Source organism: Piliocolobus tephrosceles, chromosome 12 (assembly GCF_002776525.5).
Source record: "Piliocolobus tephrosceles isolate RC106 chromosome 12, ASM277652v3, whole genome shotgun sequence".
NCBI classification, from domain to species: domain Eukaryota; kingdom Metazoa; phylum Chordata; class Mammalia; order Primates; family Cercopithecidae; genus Piliocolobus; species Piliocolobus tephrosceles.
In genome coordinates, this window is record NC_045445.1 from 20,843,998 (window position 1) to 20,867,852 (window position 23,855).

The 23,855-nt window shown below is 38.7% G+C and overlaps 1 protein-coding gene across 5 annotated transcripts in view; it reads left to right on the forward strand.

Moving 5' to 3' along the window:
* Nucleotides 1-23,855, forward strand: part of GPC3 (glypican 3) — a 456,912-nt gene that overhangs the window by 374,127 nt on the left and 58,930 nt on the right. For all 5 annotated transcript variants that reach the window (XM_023198827.2, XM_023198824.3, XM_023198825.2 and 2 more), the window contains one exon: nucleotides 18,540-18,699. In XM_023198827.2, the coding sequence (XP_023054595.1) occupies nucleotides 18,540-18,699 (160 nt within the window). The remainder of the gene's footprint in view (nucleotides 1-18,539; nucleotides 18,700-23,855) is intronic.

The following is a 23,855-nucleotide window of genomic DNA, read 5'->3' on the forward strand; positions in this document are numbered from 1 at the left end:
CCTCTATAATTCTGTAAGATCAGTGATAGTGTTCCCTCTTTCATTCTTGATTGTGGTAATTTGAGTCTTCTCTCTGTTTCTGGGTAGTCTAACTAATGGCATATCAATTTTGTTAATCTTTTCAAAAAATCAACTTTGGGTTTTATGAATTATCTCTATTTTTAAATGTCATTAATTTATATTGTAGTACTTATTATTTATCTATGTAGTTACCTTTCCTAATATACTTTATTTCTTCTTACAGTGTAGGTTACTGTCTGGTGTCCTTTTACATCTGCCTGAAAGACTCTTTTTAACATTTCCCCTAGGGTATGTCTACTAATAGCAAACTCTCTCAGCTTCTATTTCTGTTTCTTTTTAATTTCCCCTTTATTTATTTATTTATTATTTATTTATTTATTTTTGAGATGGAGTCTTGCTCTGTTGCCCAGGCTGGAGTGCAGTGGCACAATCTCAGCTCACTGCAAGCTCCACCTTCCAGGTTCATGCCATTCTCCTGCCTCAGCCTCCGTAGCAGCTGGGACTACAGGCGCCCGTCACCATGCCCGGCTAATTTTTTGTCTTTTTAGTAGAGACAGGGTTTCACCATGTTAGCCAGGATGATCTCGATCTCCTGACTTCGTGATCCACCCTCCTTCACCTCCCAAAGTGCTGGGATTACAGGCGTGAGCCACCACGCCTGGCTGTACCCCTATATTTTTGAAGGACATGTTTGCTGGTTATAGAATTATTGGATGACAGGTTTTTTTTTTTTTTTCTTTCAGCGTTTTGAACGTCATCTCACTGCCTTCTGGCTTTCATGCTTTCTGATGAGAAATTAGTTGTTAATCTTATTGAAGATTGCTTGTACATGATGAATCTCTTCTTTCACTGCTTTCATTATTTTTTCATTGTCTTTGACTTCAACAGTTTGATTGGTATAAATAGGTGTGGATCTCTTTGAGTTTATACTAGTTGGTACTTGCTGAATTTCTTAGACACATAAATTTATGTTTTTCATGAAATTTAGGAAGTTTTCAGCCATTATGTCTTTAAATATTCTTTTTTCCTATTTCTTTCTCCTGCTTCTGGGATATCCATTATGTATACGTTGATATGCTTGATGGTATCCCACATGACTCTGCAGATTTGTTCATTTTGGCTCCTTTTTTTTTCTTTTCCTCATACTGAATTGTCTCAATTGATGTGGCTTCATATTCCATGATTTTTTATTCTGCCTGCTCAGATTTGCTGTTGAGTCCTTCTAGTGAACTTTCATTTGTTATTTTACTTTTCAACTCCAGAATTTCTATTTTGGTTCTTATATAATTTTTGTCTCTGTTAGTATTGTCTGTTTCATGGGATATCATTATAAAACACTTCTTTAATTCTTTAGACATGGTTTCTTTTAGTTCTTTGAATGTGTTTTAAATAGCTGATTTAAAGTTTTTGTCTAGTAAGTCCAATGTCTGTGCTTCCTCAGGGGCAGTTTCTATTGGCTGCTTTTTTTCCCCTGTGTATGAGCCGTATTTTCTTTTCATTCAATTTTTTAAATCTCCATTTGTTCATGAGGAAGTAACATGAATGCTTGGAAATTACTTTATACTTGTGGGTCCATTGTATTTACAAAAACCACTCTCTATGTTTTATAGTTTCCAAAATACTTATTTAAGTTTACTACATTTGATCTTAAAGGCAGCCCTGTGCTTTTTCCAGGGCAGAGATTATTTTTATTACTGTTTTACAGATGAGAAAACTGAAACTCTTATGACAAGCCTCTTTCCATGATACTGTATATTTTATGTATCCCTCTGTCTTTTACATTTAGCCTGCTGCCATTCATAATTCCACTATGTTGTTTTATGTACAAGCTCAGTTTGGTTTCTTTCATTCTTTGGGCTAGATATTATTCCAGATTGTTACAAAAATAGGTTTAAAATTGTTGTAAAAGTTCTTGGAACATTCTTATTAAATTCTTTTTGTGAAGCAAACTACATAGAAGAACAGCCACATTCACCAAAAGCCATAAATACTTAGATTTACTTCTGGCTCCTAAGAGAATTCTTCATTTGGGAGAAGTTCATTTGTATTCAGGTTTATTTTACATGTTTCCTTATTTCAGTTGCTTTTTTTTTCTCCTGATATTTTGATTTTTAAGGTACCAAAGCTGTTTTCTTATAATACAAGGAATTTGAGTTAAAGTTTGAAGATAGAGAACTAGACAACTGTCAATGTGGAGTGAATGCAAGGATATCTAAACATTCCACCTACACCAAAATATCTGTTTCACCGGTGTTCCCCAGTCTCTATAATTTCCACTGCCAATCATTACTTTGGGATGAGCCATTCTTCCCAGAAGGCCCTGTTTAAAGGCACAGTTTACCAAAGTGGAGTCATATCTTAAACCATTATTATTTTCTGTTAACAGACAAAGGAATCTGACATTTATTCTTAGTCTATTGTGTGCCCAGGCACTGTGCTAAATTATTTCCTCATGACAGTTCATATAAGGTAGGTGATATTATCTCGATTTGACAAATATGGAAAACTTAAACCACCAAGAACAAGATCCTAAGTGACTGACAGATTTTGCCAGGGTGGAGGACATGAAGCATGGAAGAGGTGCCCCAGTTAGATGAGTGAATAGGCAGACACTGAACATTCAAGGGCCATTTTAAAAGACTGGGTCATCTGGGCAGAAGCAAATAGAGAAGATCAACCTTGTCCAATTGAAGGTACTGTTTCTTTGTTTCCCTGTCAGCTAGACTGAGTGGTGAGAAGTGCTATAAATTACAAGGAAGGAGAGAGAGGGAGAGAGAGGTGGGAGAAATAGCAGACTTTGATAATTATTTACCATAGGGCTAGAAAGTGAAGTTTTACAAAGCAATACAGTGAAGGAGTGTGCTTTTCTAAAAGCAAGATAATATTTCTAAGGGTAAAGTTTTGACCTACATAAAGGAGCGAATGTTTTCATGCCAAAAATAAAGGAACTGTTTTGCCAGTTGAGTTCATGGAAAATAAATCTTATTTCTGGCGGGCATACCTAGAAACAGAAGTCAAGCTGGGATGGGGTGGGGCAAGGCCATGTTTTGGGAAGAAGTACTTGATTAGCAGCAGCAGCAACCTCCTCCAAATTCCCGTGGCCCTCCATGTTTTATATTACTTGTTAGGGAAGTTGTGTATTTCCTTTCCATTAATTAAGGTATCTGCTTAAGTGTGAGTGCCTAAGCATGTTAATTTGTTGGGCACTCTGTCTCTGATGTTGTGGGTGGTGCATTTATGGCAAAAGGTCTCTTCAATGCCAGCTCACAGATGGTGATGCTAGAATTTAGTTCAAACTTGTGGAATCACTACATACAACTTCAGTGATTATTGCACTGTATATGTTCCTGCCTCTTTCCAGAAACATGAAAACACAAGATGTCGACCATCTGAAATGTCAGGGTAGTCCTTAAATATAGTTGCTATTTAAAGATGTATAAATTATAACCATCCCACCAAATTTCATCTCTGGGGCAGCAACGTATTTGAAGTTTTGATTTAGTTGAAAGGCATGACAATTTAGGAGTTTACCATTTATATTAACAAAATTTATCAAATGCTTAAATGTGTATAAGAGACTGGGAAACAAAATGGAATTATGTGTAATTGAATGCAAATGCAATGATTTTAGTATAATTAAGCCTCTCTAAGATGCTTTCAACTGGAATTGCTTGGGAATAGATAGAAAGAAATGAATAGGAGAAAATAATAAAGGGCATTTGATTTATCCAGTTAATCAGGAGTGGATCAGAATGAGAACTTTGAAAGGTTGTCGGAGTTGATTGTTTGAGTGTAGGAACCAAGCCTTTTCCTCTTCTTGCACTGAGCTGGTTTTATTCCACTACATTTCCGCACCTTGCAGAAAGGAACTCCTTGTGGACTATATGAGGGTAGGCTCTATGTTCTGTAACTACCACTTACTCACACCAACCTGGAAATTGGCTGCTACATGCTCCACCTCCCACCCACACCCCCACGCACACCCCACCCATACCCAGGGGCTGTGTTGCTCTCCCTCTAGCCTGAGACTTGGCAAGGTTTGGCTAAGGATTCAGGAGGAAGAACCTCATTTTCCCCTACTGGAACTTAAACTCATTTTGCAGCTCTTACATTCTTTTGCTTCTTTTTCACTTTACCTGCCCTCAACTGATTCTTCTGTGTTATCCCCAAGGATTAGGCAGAAATCTAGCATTATTTATAGCACTGGTGTGGTTGAAAGGCTTTACTATCTATTGTCTTCGTAGACTTTCTGTCTTCCCCTGTAAATTGGGGGGGTGGGATTTTACCATATGCTCTATCAGGTGCTTTCTAACTCACTTACCATTCCAGCCTATGACTTTCTTCCCAACCCTTTTCTAATTCCCTTGTAAGATGTTGAATATAATGCTGAGCACTTCTGGGTGATGGATACATCTAATATTTCCATTTCTCATACTAGATGCCATCCTCTGGGAGGCAAATGCCCCATTTCCCAGCCATCCCCTTTCCTGTTGCATCCACCTAGGCCATTCAGGTTGATTTCTTCAAAGACAGAAATTACCATAGCTGTATCCAGAAGAATTATATTGAACGAACATGATATTAAGACTGTGTGTATATTACCTGGTATATTAAAAGGGGGTTAAATGTTATGGGGGAGGGTAGCAGCTGTTTAACAAAATGTTAATTGAATATGACTACAAGGAATCTCAGAGGATGATGGGGAAGCCCATGTTAGAACTAGTCAAGACATTGTTACCTACTGAGCTCAGTGAAGAGAAAGAAAGGTGGAACTGTAAGTGTGTTGACTATAGCCTGTTATAAGCTGTCCTTTTCCCTTCCCACACTTACCTTCTGCTGTTCTTACCACTCTGTCACCACCATCATCACCAAATGATTTTGTGGGATAGGGAAGGATTCCAAGTAAGAAGCCCAGCCAAGCACTTCAGTCCCAGGAGCAAGCAAAATGTGCACACCCTATCCACCAAAGAGGGCCAATAGAGAAAATAATTCACCAGAATCTCTACCAAACTATACCTAGCCAAAATAGGAAGAGTTCAAGCACTGCACAACACTGAGTACAGATTAGCTGGACTTGGTTACATGATGCTCTTCCCAGACCTTGTGATTAAATTCTAATAACCTTCTTAGGAAAAACAAGAGTCCTGTCTTGGGAATGCTTGATGAGGTTTGGAATTCAAGAATAAGAGGCAATGATGAGAGAGACCCAGATGAGCATGAAAATGATTGTATCCGAACTAAGTTCCAACTGTATTCTTATTTCAGAGAAATGAAATTAACCTAAGTTATGCTACCCCAAGGCAAGTATATAGATACACTAAATCAGCTAGTGTTTTAGGGGATGAAAGGTCGATGTGAATGTTAGTTTAGGCAAATGCCAAGTAGCAATTATTTTGTGAAGGTTAGTTTAGGCCAATATTAAGTAGAAAATATTTTGTAAGCCTGTACAGTCAACCCAACAGAAAATTTTACAACTGTGGAAAAAACATGTAAGGATATGATAGAATTAACTAGCTAAAACTGAGAGAATGTTCACCAATATCAATAATAAGTAGATGTTAAATAACTATGAATTTTGTTAAAAGACCATCTGACCTAATATGGGATGCCAACAAGGTAGTAAATGTATTCAAATTGCAAATGGCTAAGCTTAAGTTGAACTACAGTGTTCAGTGATATCCTTTCAAACAGTGTCCTAAATAATTACCAAAAGCAGGGCTCAAATTCCTTTCCTATTGGAGAATACCATCAATTCCGTTCAATTTCACATTCCTTCATCCACTGTTTGACCATGCCAGTCAAACCACTTGAGGTTCAGAAAAGAGAACTACACTACAACAAGGAACTACTTAATCATTTGGTAGCTGCAGCATATAATTTGGCTTGCCAATGGCCTACGTAAGAGTCTAGTGCTCTAGTGGTCTTCTGTGACCAACATGTTACAAAAGCTATACATGCTGAATTCAGAGAGACCCAATCATTTTAGCATCTTTAATGCTGTATTTACCAAACAAAGCACTGTTTTAGGACATGTCCCAGTTTTTTATATTTAAAAGAATGACCTGAGCATTTCTTAAGTTAGTGTTTACTTAAGGAGTGAAGCTAAAAAAAAATATACAAGGGCACCATTCCTTTGCTGTTGTTGCTTCAGCCTGTAAAGGTGTATGATTAGATAGGAATATTGTAATGATTTTATTCATGTTTCCTGAGAGAGAGCCCATTTCCCCCTTAGGATTCAGTGACCTAAAATTTGGGAAGGGAAAGGCTTGAAAATCTCTGACCTCCAAGGAAACTAGAAACTCAAAATAGAGTTTTTCAAGTCCCAGTCTCAATTATCTGAAACATATTTAAAAATTCATATTCTTTAAATAGTATACCAGAACAGGAAAACTGCTCTCACCAAAAACCTATTTATAAACCCTGATCTAGACCTAGTCTTTAAAGGGAGGAAGCTTTGTCAGAAACTAGAGGCATCTCATTAATCCTCAGTGGGCTAGAGGCCTTCTGGAAGAATAGTGAACCGATGTCCCCCAGTCATTGAGGTTGACTCTTCAAGCCCAATGCTTGATGACATGGCTGCTGTGGTTCATACACAGATGTTATTTTTAGAGGCAAGAATTCTCATTTCCCAAAAGTATTACCGCAAGATGTCTATTTGGAATGAATCACATTATGCATTTGGACAATAGTAAATGTTCACATCATGTCTGCGTAACCTCAGTTCCCTAAAGAAATATGTAATATCTTGGTACACTCTCACCCCAGGACCCTTGCCCTCTGTCAGTGGCCCTCATCTAACTGAGGTGATTTATTTGGAAATGGAGCAGGGCTGTGGGGTTCCATAGATGTCTTTGAAGTAGGTTTTTCTTCCAGAAAAAAAGTTATATTTTGTCCTTGTGGCTTTTCACAATAACTGGTATAGGGACAAAATTGTCACCAATCTTCCACAAAGCGAGTAGCAAGGCTTAGAGACCTTCAGGGAGAATTTGAACTTGGTGGCCTGCAAGAGTGCCTTGCTGTGTTTGCACTTTGCTGCCACAGCTGGCAAATCAGCCTGATCTGGCTAAACTTTTGGGGCCTAGGCCAGTCTCATGTCCAGCCTTTATAACTATGACTGGACTGTGTGGGGCTTTTGGTCCCTTAAACTGAGCTTTATTCTAGTAGGGCTGGAGACCCTCAAGGAGGGCATTACAGAGCCCAGAGTTAACACACACAGGCAGACTACTCTAGCCAAGAGAGTACTTATCTGGGAACTGGCAGAGGCTCCCTGGGTGGGTCCGGTAACCTTGTTTAGCCACTTAGTGCTTTGGTTGGCCACATCCCTTTGGGTTAGCTGGTTCATTTGCTTCAAAAGATCGAATGACTGCCTTCTTCTTTGACTTTACCCTACTCCCTCCTGGGAGGAGTCTCCCTCATCTGTGGGGAAAGATGGTACCTGCCTTTCATGGTAGCCCAATAAAGTAAATGCTGATAGTCAATCACTCAGTCCATCTGTTCAGCTGTCTTGATGTCTAACTGTGGAGTCAGGGCTCCCTGGCAGGAATCAGCTATTACCATACCAGGAAAACAGCAATGGCATATCAGACTCAGTCAAAGAGACAGAGGTTGGAAAAAAGTCAAGTCAATGAAGAGGGCTGGCACAGTGGCTCACGCCTGTAATTCCAGCACTTTGTAAGGTCAAGGCAGGAGGATTGCTTGAACCCAGGAGTCCCAGACCAGCCTGGGCAACATAGCGAGACCCCAATCTCTATTAAAAAGAAGGAAAGAAAAAAATTCAGTGAATAAGCTACTTATTAATTTCTTAACCCATTGTTCATTCATTCTTTTAGTTACCAAACATGTCCTAAGCACCCACTATGTGTCAGGCATTGTGCTAGTCTCAGGGCTGTACCCTTTCTACGCTGAAGAAAGTTTTCAGGCTGAAAATGGACATGTTGCCCCACATCTCTCTTGGCTCTAATTTCCTCATTTGTAAAATGAGGCTAATAATACCTGCCCTGCTGCCTCACAGGGGTCCCATATAGATCAACTAAGAGAACAGATACAGAAGCTTTTAATTATAAAAATCATAAAATGCTAGTAGTTGTGACTCAATAATGAGGATTTATTGAGGGCTTACCATGTTCTCCAGATTTAGCCTTACCCAGGCCATAACTGAATGTTAACCTATACCAAAAATTCTGAATTCATCCTGTTTGAAAATTCAGGTTTTATAAATATGTAGTTTTTCATGTATAAAATTAATATTTTGTGAGTGCTGTGCACCAGATACTAAGCTCAGTGCTTTACACAAATTACCTCATTTAATCCCCATAATTACACAATGTGGGAGATGGATACAAGTATTATTATACTCATAGAGAAGAAATATGGAACTCAGCGAGGTTAAAGAATAACTTATTGGCTGGGCACAGTGACTCACACCTGTAATCCAAGCACTTTGTGAGGCCAAGGTGAGAGGATCACTTGAGCCTATGAGTTCAAAATTAGCCTGGGCAATGTAGGGGGACCCTATCTCTACAAAACAAATTTCAAAACTATTCAGGCGTGGTGGCATGCACCTGTAGTCCTAGCTACTCAGAAGGCTGAAGCAGGAGGATTGCTTTAGCCCAAGAGGTCAAGGCTGCAGTAAGCTGTGATCACTCCACCACACTCCAGCCTGGGCAACACAGCAAGACCCTGTTTTAAAAAAGCAAATAAAATAATAGCTTATTTATAGTAACAAGACTAGTAAATGATAGAGTCAATTTGAATCCAAGTTTTCTGACTCCAGAATATGAACCTTTAACCACCATGCTATACCTCCTCTTGGAAAAGAATCAAACTCTATACACTTTTAAACTATTGGTAATATTATTGATAGAATTATTGGAAATTTTCCACTTTGAGGTAGTGGACAGTTTCTTAGAACTACAGAGAACATTTCTACCACTGGGGAAGGAGCCCCACTGAAATGGATTTAATTCCATCCTGGGTCAGCTTCTTCACATCCTGGTGTTGTGTTTGTTTGTTTGTTTCCCATCCATTTAACAGGGGGACATATTTTCATAAGTTTCACTGCTGCATTCACAAACCATAAAGTAAGAATTGGGAAAGCTGGAAGTGGTAGAGAAAGTGTGTTAAGTGGATCAGAGACAGATGTGGAAGCAAAGCCCAGGCAAGAACATATGTGGGTATGGGTAGCTTTGCTGATACCATATGGAAGCACAGCCTCTAGCAGGTCTCCCTTCTTTGTCATTAAACATCTCTGTGTGCATCCTTGGTACACAGACTCTTATCTTACTGGGAGCATCCAGAAGGGATTTCCCAGACCCACAAAAATTCCACCCAGCCTTCTTTCTAGTGCTTCAGTGTGTGGCCATGGAGTATTACTTTTTTTGCCTTAGGAGGTATTCGTAACAAGCTCTTATGTCTGCTGCTATGGCTGCTGCTACTACCCCTCCTCCCCCTCTTTTCCTCTTCAAGATCATCATCATTATTCTTAGCAGAGGAGTTAAAATGTCCAAGAACTTATTACCTTTCCAGGCAATGTGCTAAGCACTTTACATGCATTATTCTATTTATTTGTTCATGCATCCAAATATTTACTGAACATTACTTTGTACCAAACACTGTGCTAGACACTGGGAATCGAACACACTTTTATCCCTTCTGTTAGTCTAGTGGGAATGCAACAGGGAATATATAATTACAAACCATGAAAAGTTCTAGAAAAGAATACATGGAACTATGTGAAAGGTAAATGGTGCTATTTTATTTAATTCTTCAACAGCCCTGTGAAGAGAATAAATAGTATTATCCCCCATTTTACAGGTGAGGAAAGTGAAGCTCAGAGAGTTTAAGTGACTTGCCCAAAGTCACACAGCTAGTAAGTAGGCTGAGTAGGGATTCACATCCATGCTGGTCAGATTCCAAAGCTCATGCCCTTAACTGCTATACTTTATTGCCCCCCAATGTGTGAAGTGCATATATAGCCATTAATTCTAGGCCTATACATTTGGATTCTGGCTTTATCTCAAATGTATGGAGTTGCAATTGTTTCCAATTAGTTGTGGCTATGGTTTGGTGCATTCATTCAAAGAGAGTGTGCACGCAAAGCACAGGTCATGTGCTAGGCCTTGTGGATGTGCACAACGTATAAATAATAATGGCATTCCAAAAAAACTGGGCTTCACTGGAGTCACTACATTTGTTTTCCATTAGCTTATGCTACTCAAATACAAACAGTAAAGCATGTGTTTACTTTGCTGTGGATACGGAAAGCCAGAACCCCAAAGCACATTTTGCAGGTCGTATAAAGCTGAGCATCCAAATAGTTCAAAATCAGTTTTATAAGCCCAGCTTAATAGCTTTAAAATGTAACCTGGATTCCAGATATTAAAAAATGCCTACAGAAGGTATGCGAGTAGCCAAAAGAGACAAAACCAGCTAAATCCTTAAAATATGTACCAAGTCCCATATTTGCAGTATCTATTTTGTTACTTATCCCTTTATTTTTTTTTAAATGCTAAAGAGCTTAAAGTCAAGCAAACTCTTAGCCATGTAGCAGCAGTAATGGAATTTTTCATTCTGTACTAACCAGCTGTCTGAAGCTTTTCAAAACAAACCTCTTCATAATGAGATAGTTTGGTTATTTAAAACACAGTAGATGACAAGCCTGGGGAAAGCAAGCAGGAGGCATCCAATGTTGTTCAATGCCCAGTGCTCCTCTCCTCCTTCTGGTCCTCCCACCCAATAGTGAAAAGCTTTCCCATCAAGTTATAGTTAATGCCTAGCATCTGAGAAAATGGAATTGAAATGGAAATTATCTGAGCTAAAGGCAGGAAAGATGGCAAAAAATGTACAATGAAGGCCTCATTCATTGATGTCTTTACCTAAGACACATGTTTCTTTTGAAGAGTTCTGGACCGGGGGGAGGGGGGCAAATATATTATTGTTAATGAGATCTCTATTACTCAGTAACTTAGTCAAGTTATGTCCCCTCTCTGAGCTTCAATGTCCTCCCTTAATGTGAGAAATGAGGATGGCAGTCTTTCCTGTTATACAAACTCGTGGAGAGGATTGAGGATTATGTGAGAGAACATATGTTAAACCCCAGCACACTGTGTGACTGATAAGGTTCATATCTTTGCAATCAAGACAATTCCAAGAGGCATATTATTTATACCATATAGGCAGATCAAGACTTGCTGCTCTCACTGGTCTAATTTCAACATATTTGATCACTCTCAGAACAAGTATGTCCTTTGATCTCCCATGGACCAAGCACAAAAAGAGCTTCAGTCAAATCTCATTGTCCCGTGCTGCCGTGCCCTTTTGTTATCTTGGTTATGGCTTTAAAAATATAAAATTGCTGTGCTTCACAAAGCCCCTTTTTCTCTTACACTGTGTTTCTAATTTTCTTAAGTAATTATTCCAGGCTTGTTGTTTCCTTTTATCACACAACCCTGGGTACCTGTTCCAAGGCTAACTTTAAATGTTTCCCTGTCTAATCAAATGAAGTCAATCACCTTTATACAAGGGTATTTTCCTTAACTACAAAGACAAAAGGTCATGATATCCATACCTAACTGAAAAGGAAATCATCATATTGCATTTACTTTTAAACACATGGTTTGAAGAGCATTTACTAAGGATTCCAACATGCATGGTACTCTGGTGGCTCTTGTCAGAAGATGGTTTCAGTGGGATTCTGGGAAGCAGAGTAACATTGAAACAGCCTTTCTAAAAGATTAAGGAGTAGTCTGTGGTTCACTCAACAGTAAGATGAGGGGGACAGATCTAGTTAGGCATGTGCCTGTAGTACCAGCTACTCAGGAAGCTGAGGCAAGAGGATTGCTTGAGCCCAGGAGTTCGAGACAAGCCTAGGCAACATAGTGAGACCCCAGCTCAAAAAAAATAAATGCAGATCTGTGTGCTCCATCCCAGATTCACCAAATCAGAAACTCTGTGAGTGAATTAGGCCAGGAAGCATGTCCTTTTTTTTTTTTCTTTAACTTTTGCCTTTTTATTTTTTTGAAAATCACAATTTATTTTTATTTTGTCAAAATTGCTGACCTGAATATTATAGGGAAAGAAAAGATTGAATGATTGCCAAGAGCTCAATATCAACACAAAAATGTAAACCATCAAGACTGTTTGTACACTAAAAAACTTATGTTTCTGTTACGTGTTTGGGGGAATTATGGCTACACATTGAATTACTTGTTATTTAAATATTACTTCTACAATACGTATTATTTAGATATTTTTCTTTTTCCTACAAAATATCTTTCAACTTAAAAAATGTTTAATTCTTTATTTTTTCCTTTTATTTTTGGTTGACACATAATTGTATGAATTTATGGGACACAGTGATATTTCAATACATGTATACAATGTACAATGATTAAATCAGGGTAATTAGCATATCTATCACCTCAAACATTTATTATTTGTGTTGTGGACATTCAAATCCTCTCTTCTAGCTTTTAGAAAATATACAATAAATTATTATTAACCATATTCATCCTACGGTAGTATAGAATAGTGGTCCCCAACCTTTTTGGCACCAGGGACCAGTTTCATAGAAGACAATTTTGCCATGGACCAGGGGTGTAATGGTTTTGGAATGAAACTGTTCCACCTCAGATCATCAGGCATTAGATTCTCATAAGGAGTGCCACCTAGATCCTTTGCATATGTAGTTCACAATAAGGCTCCCATTCCTATGAGAATCTAATGCTGCTGCTGATCTGATAGAAGGCAGAACTCAGGTGCTCACCTGCTACTCACCTCCTGCAGTGTGGGGACCCTGTTATAGAACACTAGAACTAATTCCTCCTATCTAGCTGTAATTTTGTATCTATTGACCAATTTCTCCCTATCCTACCCTTCCCAGACTCTAGTAACCACTATTCTCTACTTCTATTAGCGCAACTTTTTTTTAGCTCCTACGTATGAGCGAGAATGTGGGGTACTTATCTTTCTACGCCTGACTTATTTCACTTAACATAATGTCTTCCAGGCTCATCCATCTGGCCTCAAATGACAGGATTTCATTATTTATTATGGCCAAATATTATTCCATTGTGTATATGTACCACATTTTCTTCATCCATTCATCTGTTGATGGACATTGCAGGTTGATTCCAAATCTTGGCTATTGTGACTAGTGCTGCAATAAACATGGGGGTGCTGATATCTCTTCAGTATGCTCATTTCTTTTCCTTTGAATAAATACCCAGTAGTGGGATTACTGGACCATAGAGTAGTTCTATTTTTAGTTTTTTGAGAAACCTCCATATTGTTTTCCATAATGCTTGTGCTAATTTACATTACTATCAACATGTATAAGAGTTTAGCATGGCTAAGTTTTTAATAAGCATCCTGGTGATTCTTATGGAATTTAGAGAATCACTCCCTTAATGTATAAGTATGTACATACCCTTTGACCCAGTATCCTTACTAAGGAAATAATCCAAAATATGGAAAGAGTTATGTGAATGTTCCTGATGATTACATTTTTGTTTATAAAAGCAGAATAACAGGAAACAATGCAAATATTCAATATTAGGAAAATGGTTAAGTAAATGTTGATAGATCCCTTAATGGATAGATACATTATCCCATGTAAAGTATGACGTTTATCACATTTACTTATTATAACAATTCTGTGAGGCAGGCATTATTTCCCTCATTTTATAGATGAGGACACTGAGGTTTAGGGAGATTAAGCAGCTTGTCTGAAAATACAATTTTAATAAGTGGAAAAAGTAGTGTTCTAGCTCAAGTCAATCTGCTTCCCAAATACAAGTTCAATTTAAAAACAAGCATTAAAAAGTGCTGACCTTTGAAAACACAAATATTGTTTATTTAAGTTTGGGAATTAGGGGTTTTCTTCCTTGTTTCTTTTTCCTTTCACTTTTCTATATTTGATACTTGCATATTTAAAATATTAGATTCTAAAAGAAAGTTGATTGTATGCTTAGGCAACTGTGACAGTCTCAGTGGCTAAAACAGAGTTGCACAGACAGTAATGGCTGTAGAAAAAGCTGGAATGTGAAGGGCCTTATGCACTTCCACTAAGGTGTCCTCTGTATGCAAAGTAATGCATAGCAGAAGTGTCAGGTTAACAGAATGTCTATGGGGATAGTGGAATGAAATACTCAGATGTAAGTTTTAATATGATAGTTTACATTGATAATCATTATTGTATGCCTTGGCTTTTAAAAACCTAACAGGACAGTGTCCTTTGAAAATGGCAGTTAATAAAAAGCATTAGGCCCCTAAAGTTACCTCCTTTTGTGTGTAAGTCCCTCATAATTTTCTTTTCATGAAATGAATGTTCAGTCTGAAAGACTGAGAGAGGGAACAAAAAGGTCAATATTGTGAATTGTAATTAGGCAATTGGATTTCTGGGCCAAATTCCAGGCTGTGGAATCCACTCCTTGCTGGCAATTCCTCCTCTCTGACCCATTACCCTTCTTTCAACACTCTGGAGCTTCAGTGTCTTCTTTAAGATTTTTGCATTAACAATAGATTTCTAGGTTTGGGTTTGTTTTGTTAATGTGTGAGGGTTAGGTTTATCAGCGGCTGTCTGTGTAAAATGGCTTAAAAGTCTACTGTAATCCTTCTTCCATGCTGAATTTGTCACCAGAATGGGAATGATTTAATACCTAAAGAAGTAACTTCACTGACAAAGTTTTAAAGGGTTTTTGTTTAATTGCACTTTGCTTTAAACTGAGCTACTCAAGAATAGTGGGGGCATTGCACACAGGTTGGAAATGGCCTCTCAAAGATTAGCTACAGGTCTTAGCCAAGATCCTCCAAAAATGTTTAGCTATTCATTCACAAATTCTTCTTCTATAATTAATCTGGACCTTGACTTTCTCCTTTTTCATAAGGTTGTGGAAATAGCTTTTAAAGAATTAAAGATACCATAACACTTCATTTGCTTCAGTTCAATAGCACATATATTGAGTGCCTACTATGTGCTAGACACTGCCTTAAATGCTCTGGGGTTCAAAGATATATAAGATTAAACCCCTGGGCAGCTCACAGAATGGTGGTAGAGAGAAGTCATATGTACAAATAATAACGGATTGCATACAGAAAGTGGCATTTAGGAGGTACAGATAAAGGGAACAGTGGTAGAAGAGGGAGAGGGAGAGCTATAATGACTGTCTACAAGGAAAACTTTATTAATGACATGGCATTAGAACTTGGCTTGAAAGTATGGAGGGCTTTGAACAGACACAAATGAAGAACAGCTCATAGTACATTCTCAATGAATGTGTACTGAAGGTGTTAATGAAAGGGACAGATGCAAGACGTGCTTGAGAAATAGCAAGTTCACTAATCCGTATCTAAACATAAATTCTGCTTATGTGAAAAATTATCATTCAGGTATTCCATGATGTACACAAAGGATGCATTCTTGAAAATTAACATAAAAATGCTTATGTTGAAAGCAAATTTCTCATAAGACATAATGGTAAAGGAGGGCATTGGGAGTTTTGGTGAAACTGAAGTGATGTTATAGGCTAGATAAACAGTTCTCAAACAATGGTTTATGGATCCTGGGAATCCAAGAAATTCAGGGATCCACAAGGTTAAAACTACTTGCACAACAGTACTAAGATATTATTTGTCTTTTCCCCTGTGTTGATATTTGCACCAATGGTTCAAAAGCAGTGGCAAATACAACTCTTCAATGCCACAATATGAATCAAGACACCACAGGATGAATTAAGCCAATAGCACCAAAATGTACTAGTAGTCATTGTATTCTTCACTGGTGTGTACTTGCAGAAAAATAAAGGGCAGTTTCACTTAAGGATGTCATTGCTGAATCTGTAAAAATTTACCAATTTTATTAAACCTCATCTCTTACACTTTTAAAAGATTCTGTGTTATAAAATGGGAAGTACACTTAAAGTATTTACACAGTAAACCATGTCAGTGTGCATCTCAAGAAAAGGCACTTGTGAGAAACTTGAGCTGTGAGCTTTCTGTTTCATTTTTACTTGAGAGAATGACTGACAAACTATAGTTATGCAGACTTGAATACTTGCTAGACATTTTCTTGGAAAGGAACAAAGAGAGCCTGACAGTTCAGGGAAAACAACTGGCAGTATTTATTGCCAATAATAAAATTCAGGCTTTCAATAGAACACCAAAAATTGTTTTAAACTTTTACCTGCCACTGTGAGCTTGAGAGATTCCCAAAACTTAAAGACTTTTCGGATGAGATTGGAGATAATATTAACGAATGTGATTTTTTATATCATATAATGAAAGGTGTTGACATTGGCAAGATCCGCATTGCTCAGTGAGCCAGTATTTTCCAGATGACCCATGGATGATGATACAAAATGAGTAAAATGCATGTTCAAAGTTCAAAACATACCAATGGATTTAAATGTAACAGGACATGAAATATTTATTTATATAGTTTCATATTCTACATTGCAACTACTTGTTGAGTTTTTATGTAGTGTCAAAGAAAAATCTCCACAATTATCTGAAAAGTCTGCTAAAATACTTCTCTCTTTTCCTACGACATATCTGTGGGAGGTTGCATTAACTGCAGATGTTTCAACCAAAACCATATATCACAGAAGATTGAGTGGAGAAGCAGATTTGATAATCCAGCTATCTTATATTAAGCTGGACATCAAAGAGATTTATAAAACTGTTAAATAGTGCCACTCTTCCTGTGAATTATCTTATGTCTGGGAAAATATGTTTGTCATTCAAAAATGTTTATGTTCTAGCCAGGGCAATATAGTGAGACCTCGCCTCTACAAAAAGTAAAAAAAAAAAAAAAAAAAAAAAAAAAAATGGGAATGGTGTCACACACCTGCAGTCCCAGCTACTTAGGAAACTGAGGTGGGAGGATTGCTTAAGCCTGGGAGGTCGAGGCTGCAGTGAGCCATGATCATGCCACCACACTCCCACCTGGGTGATGGATCCAGACCCTGTGTCAAAAAAAAAAATGTTTATGTCACATCATGGGTTCATTCTTGTTATGTTTACAGAAGCTATCAAATAAATATTTTTAAAATTTCTCAGTTATAATTTCTAAGATGGCAAATGTTGATAGATATAACTCGTATAAACAAAACTTCTCTATGGTTCTCAGTAAGTATAAAGGAGTCCTGAGACCAAGAAGTATGAGAACCACTAATCTAGCTCATCTTAGCCTGTATTTATATATAATAAATGTAGTTGTGTATGCTGAGCAGCAGAGGAAGTGGCAGGGTGAACGTGGTGCTGGAGTGGGAGACAGTTGGTAGATTGGCTTCTCCAATACCATTAGAGGTTGTTGGCCAGAAAAAAACAAAAACAAAAACGTCTTTGGGGCTTTCTTTTCTTTGCTAAAAAATAAAAATAAAAACGTAAAAACCACCTGCAGAATCACATTTCTCTGTAGTATGTAGCTCTTTCCAAGTAGATCTCAGGGTGGCAGCTAAATCACAGGTGGAGAGCATAAAAGTATACTTAGCCGTGACATAAACATAGGGATGATGGAAACCACAGAAACCCCAGCTTGTGTTTGCAGCAGTTTTTCTTTCTGGATACCTCTTCCACAATCACAAAAGTCTCAGTTTCTGTATATCCAGAATCTTTTGTTGGCTGTCTTTTAAAAGTAGGGGTTGGGTCTAAGATTTAGGATGAGAAATGTGTGATGGGGAAGAAGCCAGGACAAAAACAGAATGTAAGAATGAAGCCTTGGAGAGAGATGGCGAGGAAAAATAAGATGGAATCTGACAACAGCCCTTGGGGACCCTTCGTGCGGTGCGCTGGGTCTTTGGGTCAGTGTAGAGACTTTTGAAAGGTGGGAGTCCCGTTAAATTAGTAATGCATTGGCCATGTGACTGAAAAACCAGACACTGCAGAGTGAAACAAACATGTCTCTTAGTGTGCATATTATCTACAAAAAGCAAACTAAATTTAAAAGCATCTTATTGGAATTGTGGGAGAGGAGAATATTGAACAATTTTTCTAGAGATCAAGGCATATATAATCATGATGATTGATTATAAGTAGTTATTGTACATGTGTGTAAAATGGCAGTGCTATTCTCCTCATTCGGTAGGAAGCACTTTGTGGTTTTAATTTAGTGACTGTAAATTTGGTTATTGGTGGCTTCCATAGGGATCTTTCCTGGTCTTGGTGTCCTCTTAGCTTTGCCTTATCATGTCTTAAGTTCCTCATGAGTGAGTTGTATCATGGAGACTTTCAGGAGCTTAAATACCGTGGTATGAGAAGATCTAATGCAATATACACTCTGGCTACTGCATGCTATAAGTAGAGTCAAGGAGTAGACCATCACATCAAATACTGTGGAAAGGTTCAGAAGTATGAATCTCTAAAGAGTATAAGCAGTTTACACCTACTTAAATTTGAAAGTGATTTTGTAAAGCTTCTGTGTAATTTCTTGAACATTTTTAATACCTCCTGTTAATAACACATTGTGCAGACCTACCTGAGAAATATGAAGAGCTGATGCATTTCTGGTTGTTTTCTTTCAGCTCCTGAGAACCATGTCTGTGCCCAAAGGTAGAGTTCTGGATAAAAACCTGGATGAGGAAGGGTTTGAAAGTGGAGACTGTGGTGATGATGAAGATGAGTGCATTGGAGGCTCTGGTGATGGAATGATGAAAGTGAAGAATCAGCTCCGCTTCCTTGCAGGTAACTGATGAGTGCTGACCCAAATGTAATCTAAAAATGGTGATGCTCAGGAATTAAAAATAAATTGAACCCGCTCTCTGCAATTCCCTTACATTCCCTGCAACACACAATCTCATCAACTCTTCAAGGAAAGACTATACAAGCTCTAGAAAGTGAAGTTTTCAAGTAGCCTCCTTCTTTTCCTCCCACCATTTCCAACCTTTGGTAGATTAAAAGGGTAACTTCCTGTTTTTCATTATCTAAAATGAACTGACCTAATCACTTGGCTCTATTTCTCGTTGGAGTTTTCCTTGGTTCTTCTCATTTATAAAAAGAAATGCATAATAAGAAATGCAAATGCATGATGAAATAACCTGTACATTAAACCCCCATGACACAGTTTACCTATATAACAAACCTAGACATGTACCCTGAACTTAAAACAAAAGTTAAAAACAAACAAACAAACAAACAAAAAGAAATGCAACCTTGGAAGTCTTCTGAAAACCAATGGTGGGATAACTTTCAAAGGAAGAGCCATTAGCTGAGCCTCTTTTCTTAGGACGTTATGTCTATTTTGTTTTCTCACAAGTAGTCTAACATAGATAGGCTATGGCACATAACTGAAGACCTACATAAAGACAAGAGTGGTAGGGCACGGTGGTTCATGCCTGTAATCCCAGCAATTTAGGAGGCTGAGGTGAGAGAATCGCTTGAGCTCAGCAGTTACAGACCAACCTGGGCAACATGATGAAATCCCGTCTCTAAACAAATACAAAAATTAGCAGGGTGTGGTGGTGCACCTATTGTCCCAGCTACTTGGGAGGATTGCTTGAGTCCAGGAGGCAGTGGTTGTAGTGGTCTGAGATTGTGCCACTGTGCTCCAGCCTGGGAGACAGAGCCAGAGTCTGTCTCAATTAAAAAAATAATAATAACTAAACAACAAAAGCAATAGAAAAAAGTAATATAGTACTGCTGGGGTCAAGGAGGCAAAACAACAACAAAAATTCCTTACATTTGTATTCCATATCACAGTTTAGAGTACTTTCATGTGGATAAGTGTTCTTCGATTTTACAGATAATAAAACCAGGGCTCAGAGAAGAAATGAGATTGCTCTATATGGAAGAACTAGAAATCTACCTCGGGTCTTGAGACTTCCAGTGCCGTTCTCTTTCTTCTGCGGTGCACAGCCTTCTCCTTAAAACCCTATCACCCATGGCCTCTGAGATGCTAAATGTTCCTGTTTCTCTGGCAGCCTCTTTCCTTCTTAGTTCTTCTTCCTAATCCTACCTGAAACTGGCTATTATCCGGATGTCCCTTCTTAAGCCTCCATCTTTTCTCTCTTCTCCAGAGAGAATGCAGATCTTGTCTAATCTCCCTCTTTCAACTTTTTCTTCTTTTTTGAGATAGGGTCTCCCTCTGTCCCCCAGGCTGGAGTGCAATGGCGCGTTCACACCTCACTGCACCCTCGAACTCTTGGACTCAAGTGATCCTCTCACCTCAGCTTCCCAAAGTGCTGGGATTATAGGTGTGAGCCACCATGGCTGGCCTCAACTTTTTTTTTCTGATTTGTGTACTTATTTTTTATTAGGGTAAACAAAAATCTAACATGGAATCTGCCCTCTTAACAAACTTTTACGTGTACAGTACAATATTGTTAATTATATGCACATTGTTGTTCAACAGATCTCTAGAACATTTTCATCTTGTGTGACTAAAACTCTAAGTCCATTGAACAGCAACTCCTTATTTTTCCCTCCCCCAGCCGTTAGCAACAACCATTTTACTTTCTGCTTCTGTAACTACTTTAGATACCTCATATATGGTGGAATCATGCAGTATTTGTCCTTCTGTGACTGGTTTATTTCACTTAGCATAATTTTCTCAAAGTTCATCCATGTTGTAGCATCTAACAAGATTTCCTTCTTTTTAAGGCTGAGTAATATTCCATTTTATGTATGTACCACAATTTCTTTATCCATTCATCCATCAATGGACATGTAGATTGCTTCCACCTTTTGGTTGTTGTTGATAATCCTACAATGAACATTCTTTAACTATTATAACACTGTGGGAAATAACTTACATAAAGTCATTACCACGAGTCTCAACTGATCTCCTGAGCTACCATCCCACATCTCCAGCTGCTTATTAATCATTTCTGACTTCACCACCACCACCCCCAACGTGATGTGTCACAAGTCAGATTTATCAACTGACCAGCATTCTCCTGATCACTGAGGCTTAAACCTAAAGCCATCTTTGCTTCTTTCTTCTCCCTTGCCCTTATATGCAGTTAGGCCCCCAGTCCCTGTCGATTCTTTCTTTGTAATTTATGATTTATTCTGGACTTCTGTTAATACTTCTTTTTTTTTTTTTTTTTTTTTGAGATGGAGTTTGGCCCTTGTTGCCCAGGCTGGAGTGCAATGGCACAGTCTCAGCTCACTGCAACCTCCACCTCCCGGGCTCAAGCAATTTTCCTGCCTCAGCCTCCCAAGTAGCTGGGATTACAGGTGTGCACCACCACGCCCAACTAGTTTTTTGTATTTTTAGTAGAGACAGGGTTTCTCCATGTTGGTCAGGCTGGTCTCAAACCCCTGACCTCAGCTGATCCACCCACCTCAGCCTCCCAAATCTTAGCCTGCTGGGATTACAAGCGTGAGTTACCGTGCCCAGCCCAATCCTTCCTTTCTGTTCTGCCTTCACACCCTCCTGCACATACTATTGCAGACACATCCTAGGTGGTCTCCAGGCTTCTAGGCTCAGGAAGGAGTATTGAGAGCCTTAGGCTAGTAGATTAGAGGACAAAGAATTTGAGACCCAAGCAGAAGATTCCATCAAATTAATCTTGCATAGCTACCTGGTTAATCTTTTGAAGGCATCTCATACTTTCTCCGCAGCTCAGCTGCCTTCATGCCTTGAGGATAAAGCTAAGACTCCTTAGCAGAGTTCTGAGGGCTTTCTGGTCTAGCCTCAACTACCCTTCTGGCTTCATTCCCCACCACTAGCCCCCATAAGTACTCTCCACTTTGGTAAGAACAGCCATATTCATGCTCCATGAACCCCATAAACATACTGTTCTTGTTTCTATTTTCACACCACTGCCCATGTTTCTTTCTTTTTTTTTTTTTTAACTATTTTTTTTTTGAGACAGAGCTCACTCACTGTGTTGCCCAGGCTGGAGTGCAGTGACACAATCTTGGCTCACTGAAACCTCTCTCCCGGGTTCAAGCAATTTTCCTGCCTCAGCCTCCTGAGTAGCTGGACTTACAGGTGCACACAACCATGCCCAGCTATTTGTATTTTCAGTAGAGACAGGGTTTTGCCATGTTGGCCAGGCTGGTCTCGAACTCCTGACCTTATGTGATCCCTGTCTGCCTCGGCCTCCCAAAGTGCTAAGATTACAGGCATGAGCCCCAGTGCCAGGCCTGCCCATTTTATTTCTATATAGATCGACCTTTTTTTCTTTCATCTTAAATTTTACCCATCCTTCAAGGTGCAATTCAAGTGTGATGCAGTGAAAAGAAAATAGGTCTTGGGGTAGGACAAATGTTTATTTAAATTCTTGCTCTACTTATGAGCAAGCATGCCCTGGGACAAGTTTCTTAGCCTCCTCTCTATGTCTCCATTGTGTCATCCATTAAATGGGGATCATAACCCCAACTTCATAGGACTATTAAATCAAGGGGAAACATTTATAAAGCATCTAGGCAAGTATCTGGCATATACTAGGTGTTCCATAATTGTTAGTTTCTCTCCATGAAATCTTTCATAGCCATCTCAGTCCATAGTTACCTCTGTCCTCTGAATTCATTACTAAAATGAATTCTGCCAGTGCTTTCATGAAACAGTCTATAATAGCTCCAAGGTTCCATAGGACATAAAGTGACCACTCAGAGCCTGGCAACCTATTAGAAGAATGTTGAATAAACATGAAAAGTAAAAATAAGAGAAACTAATGTTCATTGGACACTTATTATGCTCTAAACACTGTGCCAGGGCTTGGCATGCATTGTCTCATATCATTTTCACAATACCACTATGAGGTAGGGGTCATTACTATTCTCACTTTACAGATGATAAAATTTATGCTGGAGGTGTTCTCACTCACAGGTAGGAATTGAACAATGAGAACACTTAGACACAGGGCGGGGAATATCACACACTGGGGCCTGTCATGGGGTGGTGGGAGAGGGGAGGGATAGCGTTAGGAGATATACCTAATGTAAATGACAAGTTAATGGGTACAGCACACCAACATGGCACATGTATACATATGTAACAAACCTGCACGTTGTGCACATGTACCCTAGAACTTAAAATATAATAATTAAAAAATTATGCTGGAGGAGGTGGAGTGACTTGCTTAAAGTCACATTCACGAAGGGCGGAGTCCGGATTCAGAGCCAAGAAGTCTGGTTTCAGAGGCCACTCCTTGAACAAGCCTACTCTGACTCTTTTTTCTCTGATCATCAATACAACTATAAAAGGATCAAAGTCAGCTTTGCATTTTGTTACCTGTAAAAGTTGTGGTCATCTAAAGGTTGCCCAGACAACTTACCAAAATGTTGACTGGTCCTAGCACTGATCCCTGAGACATACGACTGTTCATACTTCTCCAGAAAAGTCTATGCTTATTCCTACTTGTGCTGCCCTGACTATAAGCCACTTTCCTATCCATTTCAAAGCACTGCTCCACAATTCCATGGTGACTTAACTTGTTAAAACAGTGTTTGGCGTGGGATCTTGTCAAGGGCCTTTTCAAAATCTAAATAGATTACATCCATGGTTTCCCTTTGTCCACATACACATTTATCCTGTAAAAGAATTCTAGTCAATTTGTTAGGCATGATTAACACTAAGTTCTTTATAAACTGTAAAACATTAGACAAATGGTGGTTAATTTAATTGAGAGGAAAAGTGATGCCTTGTCCCCAATGCATTACACTTGCCTAACATGTTCAGTGATCCTACCAGCCTGAAGTTCCTTGGGCCCCCTTTACAAATTCTTCTCATGGAGAGGAGACTCATTGCCAATCTGCCAGACTCATGGTACAATAGCTATTTGGCATAATAGCTATTTGGAATGACAGGCTATATGCTTTGGTCAACTGTTACACAATTTTACCTAAAATTTGGATAGATGCCATCTGGTCCTGATGATTCATCAGCATCC